At 41.1% G+C, this 18,119-nt stretch overlaps 1 protein-coding gene across 1 annotated transcript in view; it reads right to left on the reverse strand.

Moving 5' to 3' along the window:
* The window catches only part of ADGRA1 (adhesion G protein-coupled receptor A1), a 465,281-nt gene extending 451,589 nt beyond the window's left edge, over positions 1-13,692 (reverse strand). The window contains 1 exon segment of the mRNA XM_043551597.1: positions 13,208-13,692. Coding sequence (XP_043407532.1) covers positions 13,208-13,428 — 221 coding nt within the window. The 5' untranslated portion in view covers positions 13,429-13,692.
* Positions 13,693-18,119: the final 4,427 nt, after the last annotated feature.

Below are 18,119 nucleotides of genomic sequence, written 5' to 3' on the forward strand. Positions count from 1 at the left end.
TGACCCCACATCTCCCCGCCACCCCTGTCCACAGTAACTCGACTTTGCATGTCCAGTCAGTAGATATGACCGGACACTTTCAGCTCCCCTTTTTGACTGAACTTTCCAGTCAAAAACCAGGCACCTGGCCACCCTATCCTCACCCCTGCATGCCATCAACACCCAGCCCTGGGTGGGGGGTGGGCAAGGAAGATTGCAATGTCTATTCCTTCCAGCTGACAGATGGAGGGGAGGCAACAGAGCCACCATGAGGCTACTGCTCAGTAAAACCACACTCAGAATTCTCCTCCCATTTCCTAGCCATTGTTTAGGTGATGAACTGAGAAGAGAGGAGGAACTGCAGCGATGACAGTAGGACTGCTCTGGTCTTCTACTAGGCAGATTGAGTTTATGAACCAGCAGTTGGCAGTGGAGAATAGAGGAACTGGAGAAGGCAGAGATGGGAGCAAAGAGGCAGGAGGGAGCAGAAATAATCAGATTAAAATGGATGAGGGGCGATCCTAAAGAGAGGATGAAAAAAAGGAGTAGGAACTGGGAGTGGATGAGGGTAGAGCTGGGTATGTCAGAGACAAGGAAACTGGAGGAGGAGAAGGAGAAAGTAGGAATAGGAATGCAATCCACTATCTAGGGCTGAATGAGGGAGGGTGAGAAAGGGAGACTGAAGAGCAGAGGGACTGTCTGGGGACTGAAATACAATGGAGCAAATCAACACAGGGTCACTATGGATGTATTTCTGAAAGACCTTTGTGACAGAGGGACATCTGTGGAAGGGAGGAAAGACTATAGAGTATGGGAAGGAAGAGAAGAATGAGTTGGGGAGGAAGGAGGAGGAAACTTGTGGATGCAACAGTGCAGACGCAGACTGCAACAGCAGAAGGTGAGCGTGACTATGTGCAAAGGCTGGCTAGTGGGAGAAGTAACAAAGAATGAGCCTCTTAAGTAGGGTGTTCTTTAGACCAAAAGGTAAAAGATAAGAGGAACAAGGCTCATGTTTTGGGGGATGGGAGGGCAAAGAGATACTCAGAAAGTCTATACTTGTTTTCAGAATCTTAATAATGCATTGCCCCAAGTAACTTTTAGGTACTATTGCAAGGAAACTCAGTTTTTAGTCAGCACTGACCTTGTGTCCTAGTATGTCTGAGTGTTAAAAGCTGAAGCTGGTTTTTGTTGTGCTGTTGATAAGTTACCATAACTGAGAGAAAGTTTCACACGCTCCTTAGGGTGCATCCTTCCCATCATTTTTGCTATATTTTTCCAAAACGCTATAAGTAGAGCTGAGTGAATAGTGACCTTTTCAGTTCACTGGCAATTTTGGAAACTTTTTTTTTTTTTTTTTTTAAGAATTAAAGGTAATTTTGAAACAAGTATTTCAAACTGAAAAATCAAAATGTTTCATTTCAGTTTTTTCAGATTTTTTTTCACCCCCAAAGTGAACAATTTGGTAAATCAGATACAAATGCATAAAATGTTTTGGTGTCACTGATTCTACATAGTTACCAAAAATGTTTTGTCCAAAAAAAAAAAAAAAAAAAAAAAAAAAAATTCACGCAGCTCTAGCTACAAGGCTAATTGTGTTCAGGTTTGAGGTTTGGTAATCTAACCTCCATTTCTTGTATTCAAAGGTATAGGGTCACTTGCTGGTTTGATCTAGCGTAAATGGTGGATTCTCTGTAACTTGAAGCCTTTAAATCATGATTTGAGGACTTCAGTAACTCAGCCACAGGTTATGGGTCTATTGCAGGAGTGGGTGGGTGAAGTTTTATGGCCGGCAAATGTGCAGGAGGTCAAACTAGATGATTGGGATGGTCCTTTCTAGCCTGGAAGTCTATGAGCTTTTCCAGTGAGTTTGTAGCATATTTGTTCTGCCCTCATACAAAATGCTAGAGTTAATATTAATTTTCAATTAAAATCTATTGTCAGGGAGCTAATAAATTATAGCAAATTTGACAAACTGTTTAGCTCCTCTGACAACAGTGTATTCTGTTTCCAGTTTTTGAGGTCTCGTTTTAGGATATTACCAGGTTTAGGTTTATTTTCCCATTCTATTATTTAGGTTGGCGTTTACTTTAATTCCAATATATATAAATCCCTTTATCTTTCCAGTTACAATTCTGGTCTATGAAACAAACATTGAAGCACCTATTTTGAATTGGAATTGGTTCATCTTTACATAAAAGAAGCTATTTATAAGAGGGTCACCTCTGCTACCTTGATTCTGTGGTTCCTTCTTTTTACAGCAAACTCCTCACTAGCCAGGGAGAACCATGAAGGTCCATATCCTAGTAGGCCTGCAAGCCCTAGGCCATCAAAGTTTTTCAAAGCTATAATGCTGCATTAACAATGAAGAGAATCGCAGTGGGCTTGATTCTCATTATGCTGAGGCCTCTCTACATTGCCAGAAGGGCCTGAGTGTAATGGGGAATTCAAGACAGTATATTGAGAACTCTGGAAGGTAAAATACAGCAAACCCCAAAGCCTCAGGATTTACCAAGGGGCAGCTTTTTAAAACGAAAAAAAGGTTTAAAAAGGACATTCTTATTTATGTGCTACCTGACAGCAAGAGCTAAATTTTATCAGACCCAGAGGTAAATCTCAGAGTTTTTTCATAGGTTTTTATAATAAGACTGCCAGCATACAGCAACAAATCCCACAAGTCTTCTCCTGCCTGTGTTTTGTTACTGACAAAACAGTTTATATAGTGGACATAATCTTATCTGAAAAAGAATAAGTCCAATTTAATACAGACAAGTAACTATCACCAATGTTATTAAACTATAATAAAAACATCAGAAGTGGAGCAATGGCATGAAGTACATTCACTATTTGGAGATAAATCTCTCAGCTCAGTTTCAGGCATGAGAACAAAGTAGGAACTACTGAAAAGGAGAACAGTAGCATGTTACCTCAAAATCAAAAAACAAAGTGAATATTCTCTATACTAAGAAAAGAGAGAGTGTGTGTATCAGAGAGAGAGAGAGAGAAAATCAGAAGAGCAGGAAAGCGCTTGAGAAATCTACAACTCCGCATTAACTCCCAAGAACTTGAAAGTAAATTTATGGAACACACGCTACCTTAGCCAATGAAATAAAGGTTGGTCCAGTATGACTAGGGAGGCAGATAGCTAGCCGACTATTTTATGTATTTCTAATGCTGTAGAATTACTCGTCAGGGACAACGAAAATGAAGGAGAGCTAAGATATCAAGTGGCAGTTGTACACAAAATTAGAGACAGAAGGCATGCTTGAAAACTTTCACTGCTGGTTTAATTCTGAATGTCAAGTCAGTACAGTGCTCTGAATCTCAGGTGTACATGAGAAAAACAAGTAAGCCTCACAAATACTTCTTAGGAGTTGTTAGAGCAGAATAGCTGTCTTAGTGGAGAAAATCTGCCCTTTTAGCTTCCAGATTTATGCCACAAAACAGCTGTGTATAATAGAAGCAGGGCAAAACACAGTCTGAGGAAAGAAGGATGGATTATCTGGAACAGGGCCGGTTTGAGCAGCTGTGACAAGGCCCCCGCAGAAGAAAACAGTGTTATGTCTACAGAAGTTTTACTCAGGAAGCTGCTGGGTCCTTCTGTGGAGGGATGGAGGCAGCCACAGAGAAGTGTTCTTTCTGGAAAGGGAGAAAACAAAGGGAGCAGAGTGACTGGAGAAACCACTACATGTGTCACAGGATAGGAAGGGGACAGGGAAGGAGTAGAACAGCCCTAAATTGCAGTTTTTTCACAAGATGGGAGGCAGGAAGCATAGTGGCCTCAGAGCTGCTGCTCCTTTAAGAAGAACAGGGAGCAATGTGCAGAGTGTCCTGGCAGAAGGGGAAGCAGCAGAGCCCTACAAAGAGATACTTGAAGCAGAAATGATTGATCTGATTGGGGAGGGTAGAATTGATAAGAGCATAATTGACTGAGGGGAGGGAAGATGTGACAATGGAAATCAAATATGCATAGCTTTGGGGGGAGGTATTTCACTTGGGATAGTAGGTATAAGTTTTGGAGGCCCAGATTTTCACTCTCTCTCCAGGTCACATGAAAATTGTGTACACAAGCTGTGCCTCATGACCAGCGAAGACACTCAGCCCCTGACTATCCCCATCTGTACATTTTTATAGTTTGATCACTCTTGAAAAACGTGGAAGATACTAAGATTTCCAGCAATGCTGTAAATGTGTCAATGTTACTTCTGAGAGTCACTTTCATCACCTGCTTTTTAGGGAAAAGTTCCCTTTCAGTAGCTGGAAAAAGATACTATGATCCCCAAGAGACATGAACTCCTAGAGTCTCTTTTAAGAAGAACTTCCACGTGCATAAAAGTTACCGATGAGAGCTGGAATAAGAGACATAACCAGTTGGCGGGCAGGACTTCAGCTAGTGACCAAGGGTGGGATCCACAAAGGTACTTAGGTGCCTAACTCCCATTTTTAGGCACCACTGCAATTCACAAAACTCCCACTTGGCTGCCACCTAACACTGTAGGAGCCTAAACTCATTTGGCACCTAAGTTTTTTCCTCTGGGCACGCACACTGCCACCTCATTCTAGGTGCCTGGATACCTATCCCCTGCCTGAGCACATGCACTACTGCCTCATGCTAGGTGTCCAGACATCTCCTGCCTAAGCCACAGAGTGTTTCACAAACTAGAAAGATAGGAGTTCAGCTAGCCAAGTTGTATGTGTGGGCCTAGTCCAGTACGTGATCTCTGAGTATGCCTACCATATCGGGGCCCTCAGGCAAGTTCATACAAAGACAGCTGTGTGCACGGGGAGAGAAAACCTCCCTTGTAATCTTTAGCCCTAGTGAATAGGGTACTCAGCCAGGATGTGGGAAATCCCCAGTTCTAGTTCCCTCTCCTACTGAGAAGGAGAAAGGATTTGAACAGGGATCTTCCAACTCTCATGGGAATGCCCTAACCTCTTGGCTATAGACTCATTCTTTTCTCTCTCTCTGGCCCAGTTAATATTGTTTAATTAAAGTGGAACAACTTCAAGAGGAGAGATTGAAGGTGCCCACATCAGAATATTCTATAGCCCAGTGGTTAGCGCTCTCACCTGAGAGGTAGGAGACTCCTGCTCAAATCCCTTCTACCCTCAGGTAGAATACTTGGCCTGTGAGTCTTTCACGTCCTGGGTGAGGACCCTATCCACCAAGCTATACATTAGACAGGAGATCCTCCCTCCTCCCCCCCAGCTCTTTTGACTAGAATTCCACGTGCAACTCAGGCAGCTGAGCACCTATGTTCCCTTACTTCATGGATCACTAGCAGAGCTAGGCTCCCCCATGGAGCCCAAACTTAGGTGCCTATCTTTGAGAGAGGGGCAGTGCATAGCCCTCACCCCTCCGGCTGAAGTCTCCCATTAGCTATCCTAGGCAGCTTCCCACCTAGCATGCTAGCTTTGTGGACTGAAAGCTAAGGCGCCTCTCTCTCTTCATTCATTGTATAGAGAGCCTAAGCCTCTAATTCAGGCTTTGTGGATTGCAAAGGCATTCCTATGATTTTCTAGGCCCCTAAAAGTTTGGCATTATTAGGCTCCACATTGCAATGCCTCCTTCCCTTTGTGAATCTCACCCCCAGTTACTGACTGCTTTAGAACTGCCAATGATCCAAACATAGGGCCCTACCCAGACACAACAGATGAGGGTACATGCACTTGAGACACAATTTGATTTTTTTGCCGCGTATATCCTTTGGGCATTAAAAATAAATCTGTGCAGCACATATTGGCCTAACATAGCAAAACATGCAGTGGCATTTATCAAATCTCTTCTAGCTTGACAATCAACTAAGGTCAATAATGGATCAACTGGCAAATTATCCCATATGGCAGAAACCTACATATGAGGGAGCAAATTTGCAACATAACACTTTACCTAGGTCTATCTTCCCTGTTAAAGATATATACATATATGTTTACATATACCTATTTTTCCTAAGCAATCTTAAGTCTTTTGTCCCTCTGGAAAGAGTCTACCCCAAAATTAGAAAGCCAGCGATATGCAAGTTGCCTAGTCTCTGATATATATTCCATGTTGTTAGTGAAATGACCAAATAGATAAGTGATCCAAATAATAGTAATAGATTGCAAAGATTGCAGTCTTGTCCTCTAAAGAGTCACCTGTCTAGAAGAACAGGGATAGAATGTTTAGACTGTGGAACTGCAATGATCACTTATTATCCTTAGATTAGTCAGAATGAAAAAGATGAAAAAAGGCCCTACTATATATTTAAGAATGTATTATGAAAAAAAACACAATATAATAGCTCCTCTATTGTTCCTCTGGCATGTAAAACTGGTATCAGCATGGCTAAGTGTCAATTTGAACACCAAAATGTCAGGATTTAGTTATTATATTAGGTACTGCCAAATTAAATAGAGAATTCAGGGCTCCTTCTCCCCTCCCCAGAAATAACCTCACCCACCATGTCTGTCTAATGGAGAAAATAAAACATTTAAATTCATGGTATTTTGTACTCATTCTGGGTATGTCTAGACCAAGAAAAACAATCAATTTTAGGCTGACCTACAATGCCCTACAAATCTCATCCTGCCTGACATGTCTACTCTCTTTTCCTCCTGTTCCCCATTCACCTCTCCCTGCCACTCACTTCAACTTTCTCATATCTTCTGTCAATTTTCCTTATGCTTGGAATTTCTTTCACCATGGCCGATTGTCCCTCCAACAGATTTTTGGGAGGCTGCATGGTCCAGCACATAGATAGGGAGCCAGAAGATTTGGCTTTCCTATTCCTGTCTGACAATGATCTGTTGTATGACCATGTGCAAGTCACTTAGCTCTCTTCACCTTAGTTTCCTCACCTGTTTAATGAGGATAATAACTTATCTGTCTTTATACGGTGCCTTATGAATGGTCTAGAGATTACAAGTGTTATGCAAGAGCTAAGTATTATTAAAACATTTTTGAAACCCATTCTCAGGAACCCTCTTTTTCCATTATCTTCTCACCAATAATCTTTTTTTGTTCATCCCTGCCTTCCTAAAATATTGTCTTGCATTTGCTAGCCTTGGATAACTTAGATCGTAGGCTCTTAGGGACATGAAATGTGTTTTATACTGTAAAAGTACAGTGCAGTAAAATTTATTTGCTATATAATTTATTAATAACAACCGTTATGAACCACCGCAGCATAGAACAGGAAGAGACAAGACTGGGCATGAAACAAATGAAGTAGTTTTTTGTTTTGTTTTTTAAAGTATATAAAGCAAGTGCTGATGTGACATAACATTTAAGTAATTTGGGGACAAGGGAAATGGGGTAAATCCAGCCTTTAGAGAATTGGTTAATGTTTGCAAAGTGCTTTGAGTATGAAAAAAAACTATGTATTATCATTATCGCAACAGAGCGTCTCTGAAATTAAATATCTGAGGGGCTCACCACGGCCACTGATCTATGAAAATGTGGGTCTTCAGCTCAGCACATCCACTGCATTTGTGATAGTTATTTACTAATGGCCAAGTTCTACCTTTAGTGAATCTGTGTAACCCCATTTAAGACAACAGAGTTGCATAGGGATAACTGAGGGAGAATTTGTCCATAAAAAGGGACTTGGTGTGAGAAGAGTGCTGGATTTTCTTTCAAAGGAAAAAGTAAGTTAATCATGTACCACTATCAGAAACAGGTGAATTTTAGTAATATTCTGAAACTATATCACCTTCCAGCCAAGGCTATCAAGGCATTTAATAAATAAAGATTCACAAGCCAAGAAGGAAGACTACATTATCCTCATTTTACAGAACATTTAAAAAAAAAAAAAAAAAAAAAAAAAAAAAAACCAGAGGTACAGACAAGGTAAATAGCTTGCCTCATAAAAAGAAAAAAAAAAAACAGACAGCATCTCTGTGCTAGAGCTGAGAACAGAACCCAGATCTCTTCATGACCTAGAGGTGATTTAACCTCTAGACCACAGTGCTTTGCAATAAACGAGTTGCCTGTGTATATCTGAGGTCAACAGGACCAACTATCATGTTATGCAGCCAACCATCACTGGAATGACTCCAGAGCCACTTCATAGCTTGCAAAGACCTTTCTGATTGCGTCTCTGCACATTTTTCAATTGCATCGGAGATCCAAATGCAAAACCAAGCAGTCTAGGGCATCATAGGGATTTTCATTAATCCACATGCATTATGTAGGTCCACAAGTCAGCGACGGCTGATCCAGCAGTCCATATTTATCCAAAATTCCCTACTAACATCTAAAAGCAATAACATCATCCAAGGAGTGCAAGGTCCTGAATGGATCACCGTAATTCACTTACCAATAAATCTTTACATCTAGAATACCCACTTGTATAGTGAATGGAGATTATAAAAAAAAAAAAGTCTGGTCAGTATTTTTGGGCATATGTTTAATTTAAACAAGTAAAATTTAATATATACTCTCTTAACTCTTATAGAACGCCTTTTTATGAGACAATGAAACCAATGGTTATTACCCAAAAAGTTGTAATACATCTTGGTTAGTAATATTGTGAGAGTTTGGATGATCAGCTCAAGAGCAAGCTCTCACATCAACCAGAATTTAGACTGCTCATGAGGGAGAGAGTATCTCATCTGTTGCACACTCTCATGAGCCTGCAGGCACACTCAAGGAATAGAATAGACAGGATCTGAAAGGGCCAGATGGAAGATCAACACAAAGCAAAGTCTTTGTGATTGGAAGGAGGAAGTGTGGAAGAATACTGGAGTGTTCAAAAGGCTACTGTCCCACTAGGGAAAAGAGTATTATGGAGTGGACAGCCAAAACAAGTTATATGGCAGGCAAATGCTTCCAAGACTTAGATGGACAGGGTCACAGGATGATCTTGTTTGACAACAGCAAAAATATAGAAACCTGAAGGGAAATAAAAAAAAAAGAAGATCTGCCTAAACTTTAAGTTAAGTTTAGACACAACAATAAGAACAATAAAAGATCAGATCATTGGTCCTTCTCATCAAGCATCTTGCCTCAAAAAGTGGACAATAACTTAGCCAATTGCAGACTGATCTGCACAGAAGTGGAGTAGGATAAGCCTTTTGCTGACCTCTGCGGACACTCAAGAAACCTGAGATTGGATTATCCACATCATTAGTTTACATGACTACAACTGTCTTGAACACTATTTTGTCCCTTTTATAATCCAGCCAAATGTCTTTATTACCTCCGATGGCAATGAATAAAGTCTCTCTCTCCCTCTCTCTCAAAAAAAAAAAAAAAAAAAAAAAGCCACCACACCCACCAACATGGTTATAGCAACTTTATTGTCCAGAAGTGAAATGTGGGCACTGAGAAAGGCTGAAGAACACCAGACTTGTGGTGTTCAATTCTCATCTCATTTTTCAGCATGAATCTCCTTCTCCATAAGTACACTTTAAGGCCATTACAGCAAAAATAAATAAGAATAAAGTATACAAGCAAAATACACAATTTAAGAAAATATAAACAACTACCAAGAAAAGTGAACACATGATATAAAAATCCCATTAAGATCCACTCTAAACACAAACAAATGAAATATGCAAAAAGCAAAATGAAAGAAACGTTACGTTATGTTACTTCTACTCATTGTGGGTCTGCACATGAGTAGATATTCGTATCAATGTGGAAATAGCAGATGCCGTAATTTAACACAGCTTTGGAACAACAGTATACTGCTGTAGAAAGACGAAAAGAAATCCCTCTGCTACAGAAGGCACATAAGTCTCTGTCGCAAGTCACTGAGGAGTATCACTGTGGATCGGAACAAACCCATTTCAATAGAAGATACACGCTTACTTTCAGAAGCTATAGTAAAATTAGACAGCCGTTTTATCCAAGTGTTTACATTTCCTATTTCAAAGGCACCGAGATAAATATTGAATACAGACAGATAAACAGTGCATCCAAAAAATTTTAACAAAATTTCTTTAAAAAAAAAATTAGGGTGCTACAGCTGACTGATCAGCTCATTTTCTTAAATTTTGCTTCTCTTAAAATGCTCTTAATTTGTTGGGGCCACCTGACATTTTATAGTGCAGATATTACTGAATGTAAAGATTTTGAAACCTGTATGAGCCCAGTCAGTGACAATCTCTCCCACCACTCAAACTGAAGATAATTGGTTAAGAAACCATCCAAAGCCCACCGAAGTCAACGGGAGTCTTAACTTCAGACCAGACCCTAAATTACCAAGACATTTAGTAAAATTTATGTCAAATCCTGCCAAGTCTGCCCATCACAACCAACTCCCATAGTTAATCAATTAAAGAAACATTAATACAAACTCTCTTCCCTAACAAAACATACATATTGTATTAAATTAGTTGATAAACTGCATCACATAGCATGTATGTACATATGTACTTACAAAGTATACAGTATGCACTATAACTTCATCTTACTGATTTATTACTTCTCGATGGTGGTAAATTTTTCATAACTGCCCACTACGGTTATCAGAATATTGTAACAATTTGCCGTAGATCTGCCCTTCCAATTAAATAGCACCAAAAAGAAAAAGCAACTATTATTGAATGAATTATTAAAATCATATGAAACGTTATAATAATTTGCTACACTTGTTTTATTTAATGTTACTGCATCTGCAACACACATTGACCTTTATTCACATCTATATTTCCTAATTGTTAAAGCAATCCAAGACTTTGTATTCCATATGTTATAGCTTTCTCTGTAGGCCAATAAAACTGAGTGGAAATAGGCAGCGTGTCTGCAAGCAAATGCTCTTTTACTAGATCTTTTTACACACACATTCAGTTTTGAAGTCAGCAGAAGCTGGTCCAATAACAGATATACCTCACCCACCATGTCTCTCACAGTTTTGATCAGTAATAAATAACAAGTTACCTATTAAGATTAAGTGACTTTCATATGTCACTTTCAAAAATGTAGCATAGTGTATTTCTGATACTTGAACAAATGTGTTTGAGTGTCCTCTGAACTATATGGTATTATCTACCTTGAGACTAGTGCCTTAAATCTTAGATATTAGTGGGCAGCTCCTCATTTTGGAGCTATGACAACTTGCGTCAGCTGAGGATCTGCCTGTACATATTTATTCCTGCACTACCCTCTTTCAATAGTACACTCCTATTTGAAACACTTCAACTGTTAATCCTATATTAAATATGCTGAATTTACTTTCTAATACAGTTTAAAAGTATAAATGGTCATAAAAGAAGTGTTTCCAAAAAGTCTGGAGAACTTTTTGCAAATAAATATTTAAAAATAAAGCACAAAGGAACACCTTGTAGACATGCACAATTAGAGAGCTTCTAGAAATGTCTTAAGTAATGGAGAAAAGTAGTTAAGCCTGCACAAAATCTTTTTGGAAAGTTAGAATGCTTTATGTTCTTAAAGAAAATTATAAACTGTGAAAGTAACATTGCATTTATATGGTAGTTACGAACTTATGTTGATTTAATAAAGTTATTCTACCTCAGTTCAGCAAAATTCTTTGAGAAGTGTAGTTATCGTATCTATATATTAAGACGCACAAGTTTCCCAGATGAAAGATCTGCATAATCAGTTTTAGCAAAACCTGAACTGGATCACACTCAGCACATCTGCACATTTACAAGCACAAATTCCCCAGATGTCATAAATTACTATCTTTACCACTTGCCTCCTAAAAGTGTTGACTTAAAGAAAGTGCTGTGAACATTGGAGATGTTCCCAGCATGAGTTGTCAAATGAACTAAATTCAATTGCATAGGATCAGTTGGATATATGCATCATCTAAAAGGGCAAAATGCCAACAATGTTAATGCTTGGGTCCTGTTATAGGAACATTACTTTAACATCTCAGTGATAGAGGTACAAAATACCATTAGTTATGTTTACTTACAATGAATATCATATATTCAAGTTCATGTATGTGCAATAGACAACACTATATTTGTTGCCTATTTCCAAAACACATGCAAGTCAACAATGCACAAATTGTGAGTCATTTCCCCCCTACTGGATTACTTAAACAACAAACAGATCTGACATATTCCAAATAGTATGTATACAACCAAAAATGTATGCAGACAAAAATGTAGACATCGCAGCTTCCAAACTTTAATTAGAGAAGAAAACATCAGTTTCAGATAATTTGTTAAATAGCCCTTAAAATGCAGCTCTGCAGTACAGATGGCATGTTTTAATCATCCTTGGGGTTGGAAATTATCCTGTTTCAAGTTTAAAGGTGCATCAGCTGGTCTAATCAGCTTAGCTATCACCAACATTTTCAAAGCCACCCTACAAGGTAGTATGCAATTTACATTGTAGTAAATTCTGCTTCCCAAAAACAAACAAAATACCAACAAGAGTTTTTAAGCTAGAAGTGAAAACAAACTCAAATATTTTTTAAAAGTAGGGCCAGAGTCACAATTGCCCACCCAGGTTGATTAGAGAGACAAAGTGGGTGAGTAATATATATTTAGAGGACCAACTTCTGTTCTTCTTCAGGTTTCCTCACCCACCTTGTCTCTGTAATATCCGGGGCCCGACTGGGCTACAGCTACACTGCATACACCCAGTCTGATCTCAGTTTCTACTCCATTTTGACTCTGATTAAGATGTTTGATGTATATTTCATAATTTGTTATGCACACTGAACCATTTCCTCTTTTGGAGCAGAGAAGTTGCTTTCTTCAAACTTTTACAGAAGGTTTGAGACCGACACTGCACAAACTATTAGTTTATAACGTTTTTCCTAGGTGGGCTTCCTTAGTCCACTACTCTCATTTCTCTCCCAGAAAGGAAATAACACGCTCTTTAGAGTCCAAACTTTCCTCGTCCCCTTCGAAGCTGTGACAGCTGTCTGGAAACACCAGTGACTAGATTAGTGTCCATAGTTTGCATCGGGATGCGTGCGCGCTTTGGGAGAGGGGATGCATCCCCGCCTGGAGTCGGTGAGCAGCTCGGCGAGGTATTCGGCTCTCACACTTCAACTTCCAGGCGCCCAAAGTGTCCTCCAACTTGGGCTCTCTCCCAGGCACGACCCGCTGCCTCCTGCATTAGCCAGAGGCTTGCCTCTCTAGATCCTAAGTCCAGCCCTGTCCGACCCCCTCCCGCCGGCCCGGAGAGCAGCAAAGCCAGACCCTTGACAGCTGGGTTTCCTTTCACACGCTCGCCTAGCCAGCTCCACTCACACACCCCCACACCGGCTGTTTATCCGAGGCAGGCTCCACACGTGCCCCCGCAGCCCAGCCGGGCTGTACTTACAGAGACACCGTGCGGCTCGGCAGCAGAGAAGGCTGCAAAGTTTCGACCAACTCCCCGCCGCTGCAGACAACTTTGATGCGGACGGTTTGGCGGCCGGGCCCCTTGGAGCGCTCCGCGGTGCAGAGGCAGCTGTCAACGATGAGGTCCGGGCAGTTCCGGCTGGCCCAGGAGAGCCCTGCCAGCGCGGCCGCCAGGCAGAGGCAGCGGCAGAGCCCGTGCATGGTGGAGGAGCGGACGCCGCGGCTCTGCGCTGCTCATGGCAAGTTCCGCGCACAGCCCGCTGCGAGGGCGGCTCGGTGCCCGCCACGCCTCCTGCACAGACCCGCTGCCGGCAGCGCGGCCCCGGGGCAGGCAGCGGCCCCCGCCCTCGCGGTAGCCGGACCGGGCGGACCCGCGGCCGGTCACGCCCAGCAGGAGCCTCGGCGGCGCCCTCCCGCTCACCGGAATAAAACTCCCCCGGGAGGGGAGCGCGCCTCCCACCGCGGCAGAGGGGCGCTCCCGCCAGCTGATGTCAGCGCGACCCGCCCACCGCCAGGCTCCGCCACCAGCTCCGGGCAGCGCCCCCGGGCTGAGAGGGCGAGCCGGGCTGCAGCTCACTCGGTCCGCGCCTGGCGGGGCTCGCTGCCGTCTGGCCCCCACCTCGCAAGGGGTAGGGCCTGGGCTGGTGCTGCACAGGGCGAGCCCCCCGGGGCAGTGACAGCGTGAGGCTGAGGGGCACCGTGGGAACCCAATTTACAGCCAGCCTACTCCTCCCCCTGTGGGTTTGGAGAGCGGAACTGAGTGGGCAGATGCCATTGGGAGTATCCTGACCATGGGCTTGTGGTTAAGGAACTGGAGGACTCGGCCTTTGGAGATCTGGCTTCATTTCCCAGCTCCGCCACTAATTTCCCTTGCGACTTTTGGCAATTGGCTTCATCTCTCCATGCCTAATTTTCTATCTGTGAAATGGAGAGAATAGTTAATTTTAAGTTAAGACAACGTTAGGTTAAATTTAGCTTCATCAGTGTTACCAGCTACTACAACCGCTGTCACAGAAAAGCTTACACCTAAAATAAGTGTTGCTTCATTAGGGCAGCATAGCAAAAATACACAGAAGCTCAAACTATAAGAGACTCTGCAAGATATTATGTTTATTTTCAACATACATGTACTCCAGAACGCCATGCAGAGCTGAACAAACTGGGATGGGGTTTATTCAAATGGTGTTCCAAATCTACACCTTTTAGTTTGGCCAGCTTCACATGCTCTTTCATTCCCTTTTTGTGAACACTCATGTAAATTTCTTTGCTCACAGGCAGCCAAAGTTAGGTGGCTAACAAAGATTAACTTAAATCAAGAAACAAAGATCCCAATCCTGCCCTGATCTCTGTATGGGCAGACCTGCCCACAGTGCCAATGACTTCAGTGGGGCTCTATGCAGAGGTCTCTTGGGTGTGGTTCATTCTCTCATTCCCCAAACATATGTGTAAATAGAGTAATGTATATTTAACCTAGGCTGAAAATTGTTCACAATATGAGCAGTCATGATCTATTTGCAGACAGTTCAGGAACAGAAAAGAAGGCTAACTTCTCAGCATGAATTACAACCAACAATTCATCTAGTTCTAGCTGAGAGTGAATGAAAAGACAGTTTGTAAAGAAACCCCAATCCTGCAATGAACTGTATTCTGACAGACTTTGGTGCTCACAGAGAGCCTTATTTAAATCAATGGGGGTCTATGGCCTGGAGCTCGTTGCAGGAGCTGGGTTACAGATTGTAACTTTATATCATTTGTTACCATAAATATAATGCATAGCTATTATAAGTTACTAGTTTTGAGGGCAATAGTGATACTGTAATATTCCCTAAAGCCAAGGGCTGTTTTTTTGTGTGTGTACAGCCCCTAATACAATGGAGCTTTAATTCCTAATCTGGAGCTCTTGGCATTAATATACTAATAAATAATCCATAATAGAAAAGTTACTGCTATTATGAAATATCATGCTCAAGGTAATGTTACACCTCTTTTTAAAAACAAAATGCTGTAAATCTTACTTAGAGAATAAAATGGGATGTGTGTGTTACATGAGGCATTTCAGCATCCTAACGGTTGTGCCCCTTTTTTTCTTTTTTAAGGTAAAGAAAGCCTAAAAAGTATTTAAATTCTTACATGAATTTTTAACCATGTTAGAAATTCAGGTCCACCCTGTATTTTTTTACATCTCTTGGGACAACTAGAGAAGTTATACCATGTGTATGTGTATAAACCTGATTGAAAGGGAAGTGATTTTGTTAGAGTGTTAAAACTCTGCTTTGCTTGTTTTTAATCACTAATCTAACTCATGCGCCCTAGGAAGTATTGGACAAAAAGATCTTCAGTTAAGGGACAAGAACATTCACAGAGTACATCCTAGCTGTCTGCAAAGTCCTGCAGTAAGAACAGACTTGACATTCCTAATATTTAAGGTAGAAAATAACAGGTAAATTACTCTCCAACCCCCAAACAAACCAACCAACCTTTCAGGCCATTCTTATAGATTATAATGCAGTAAAAACAAGACACAAATCCACATTGCCTGTTGCCTTTAAACATTTATATAATGTCTGATGTATATGATACTTTACAAGCACAGATAAAATGTTTCCTGCCCCAGAGAGCTTACAGTCTAGACAAACCGAACACAAGGTTACTGTGCATGTACTCAAAGAAAGCATACCTTCCTGGCTATAGTTTTCCCACTTAATTTGATCAGCTGCCAGGATTTTGTATGTGTCATCTGTAGGAAATGCTTGAGGGTGTTGTTAAAATGAAGGTTGTGCCTTCTGTACAGCAGCATGAACTTCTAGCACAATTTGAGAAGCATTCAGAGTGTTAGAACAATGTGGGCCCAGCCCAACGCAGATTAATTTCCTGGAGCACAGAAGCAAGCTCTGTTAGCTTTGCCTGAATACTTAAGGTCTGGAGACTCATGTGGGACATGGGAGCCTAAAACCATCTGGTTTAATATAATTTCTTTGCAGTCTAAATATGTGCCTTAGTTATTGGACAAAATAATTATCTGCATAATGGGGTAGACTTTCATGTGACAAACAGGTCAGGCCAGTATGAGTGTAGACAATAGGCAAACAAATAAATGTGAGTATTTTCTATTTATTCTTTTTGGTGACCAGATTTTTTTTATGTGCACTGAAGTAATCCTGAAACATACACGTCTTACTCTGTGGCAGAAAGTATGAGTTAAAAAGGGACATTTATAAACATCAAGTAAAGTCATGGATAATCCTAAATATTGAAATGTTGCTAATATGAGTGAGGGCAGAAACAATTTAAAAAATGAATCAGAAGTTAGCAAAATAGGCATTTCTCTGACTTGCAAGTTTACATTATACTTGGATCACTTCACCAATCAGATATGCAGCAGTACCTGTTTAACGTGTGTAACTTGGGACACTGCACAAGAGTTATGTAACAAGAAGTGAAGAATGTTTCATACAATAGATAGGAAATATAGAGAGGCACAATGTAATGATCCGAATTAGAATTTTGACAGGATTTCCAAAGAGTATGTTACTACTGGAAAAGATCCATGGAAACTTTAATAGCCACAAGTTTGTTCTATCTCCTGTCCCAAAGATGGCAACTCCAGCAACCCTCTAACTGCTAAGGCATTGGTTCTATACCAATCAGAGTGAAGCAGTCAGTTATCTACATCACTTTCTGCAGCACCTAGGTACTGTTTCCCACCCAGGTACCAACCAGATCTGATGCTGTTTACTATAGCTTGTGAATTCAGACACAATCACACCACATGGTGGTATGGCTACGAGCCATAACAAAGGAAATGGGCAGAAAATAACTAAATAAGATTCAATTTAGAAAAAATGATGAGTAAGTATCTGGGGGAAAAATAATCCAGAACAGATTTTGAATGGGTTGAAAATACTTGAATGCTGAAAAGATACCAGGAAGAGTGACAAGGAAAATGTAGAATGAACCCAATCCTGCAATAAAGTGTTTGGTGTGGCAAAAAATCCCAAATAAAACAAACAAGCAAAGAAAGAAAACCCACACACACACCAAAACACCAATGATTTTTAGCTTCATATATAATGACTTCATGTCACAAATGAGGGATGTGATAGACCCTGTCCATAAACACCTAGTATAGAGCATTGCACACAGTAAGAATTATAGAATCATAGAAATGTAGGGCTGGAAGGGACCTCAAGAGGTCATACAGTCCAGTCTCCTGTGCTGAGGCAAAACCAAGTGTATGTAGGCCATCCTGTACATGTGTTTGTCTAGCTTGTTCTTAAAAACCTCTGCTGGCAGGGATTCCACAACCTCCCTTTGTAACCTATTCCAGTACTTAACTACCCTTATAGTTAGAATGATTTTCCTAATATCTAACCTAAATCTCCCTTGCTGTAGATAAAGCTGATTACTTCTTGTCCTACCTTCAGTGGACACAGAGAACAATTGATCACCATCCTCTTTATAACAGCCCTTTACGAATTTGAAGACTGTTCCCAGGTCCCCTCTCAGTCTTCTTTTCTCACAGCTAAATGTGCCCAGTTTTTTTAACCTTTCCTCATAGGTCAGGTTTTCTAAACCTTTTTCATTTTTGTTGCTCTACTCTGGACTCTCCAATTGTCCACATCTTTCCTAAAGTGTAGTGCTTAGAATTGGACCCAGTATTCTGACTGAGACTTCATCAGTGCTGAGTAGACTACATATGACACTATTATGACATAAGCAGAGTCAGAATGAGCTCTACCCTGACATCTGGTGGTGAGCTGTGGAAAAGGACTTCAGGGGCTGATCTCGTTTGCATGGGCACTCTCGTTTGCATGGGCACACCTACCCTGCCTAGCATGATGGACTGCTTGCCCAAATGGTCACTTTGGCTGCTGTGGGATCCCCAGTCTCTC

Source organism: Chelonia mydas, chromosome 7 (assembly GCF_015237465.2).
Source record: "Chelonia mydas isolate rCheMyd1 chromosome 7, rCheMyd1.pri.v2, whole genome shotgun sequence".
Lineage (NCBI taxonomy): Eukaryota > Metazoa > Chordata > Testudines > Cheloniidae > Chelonia > Chelonia mydas.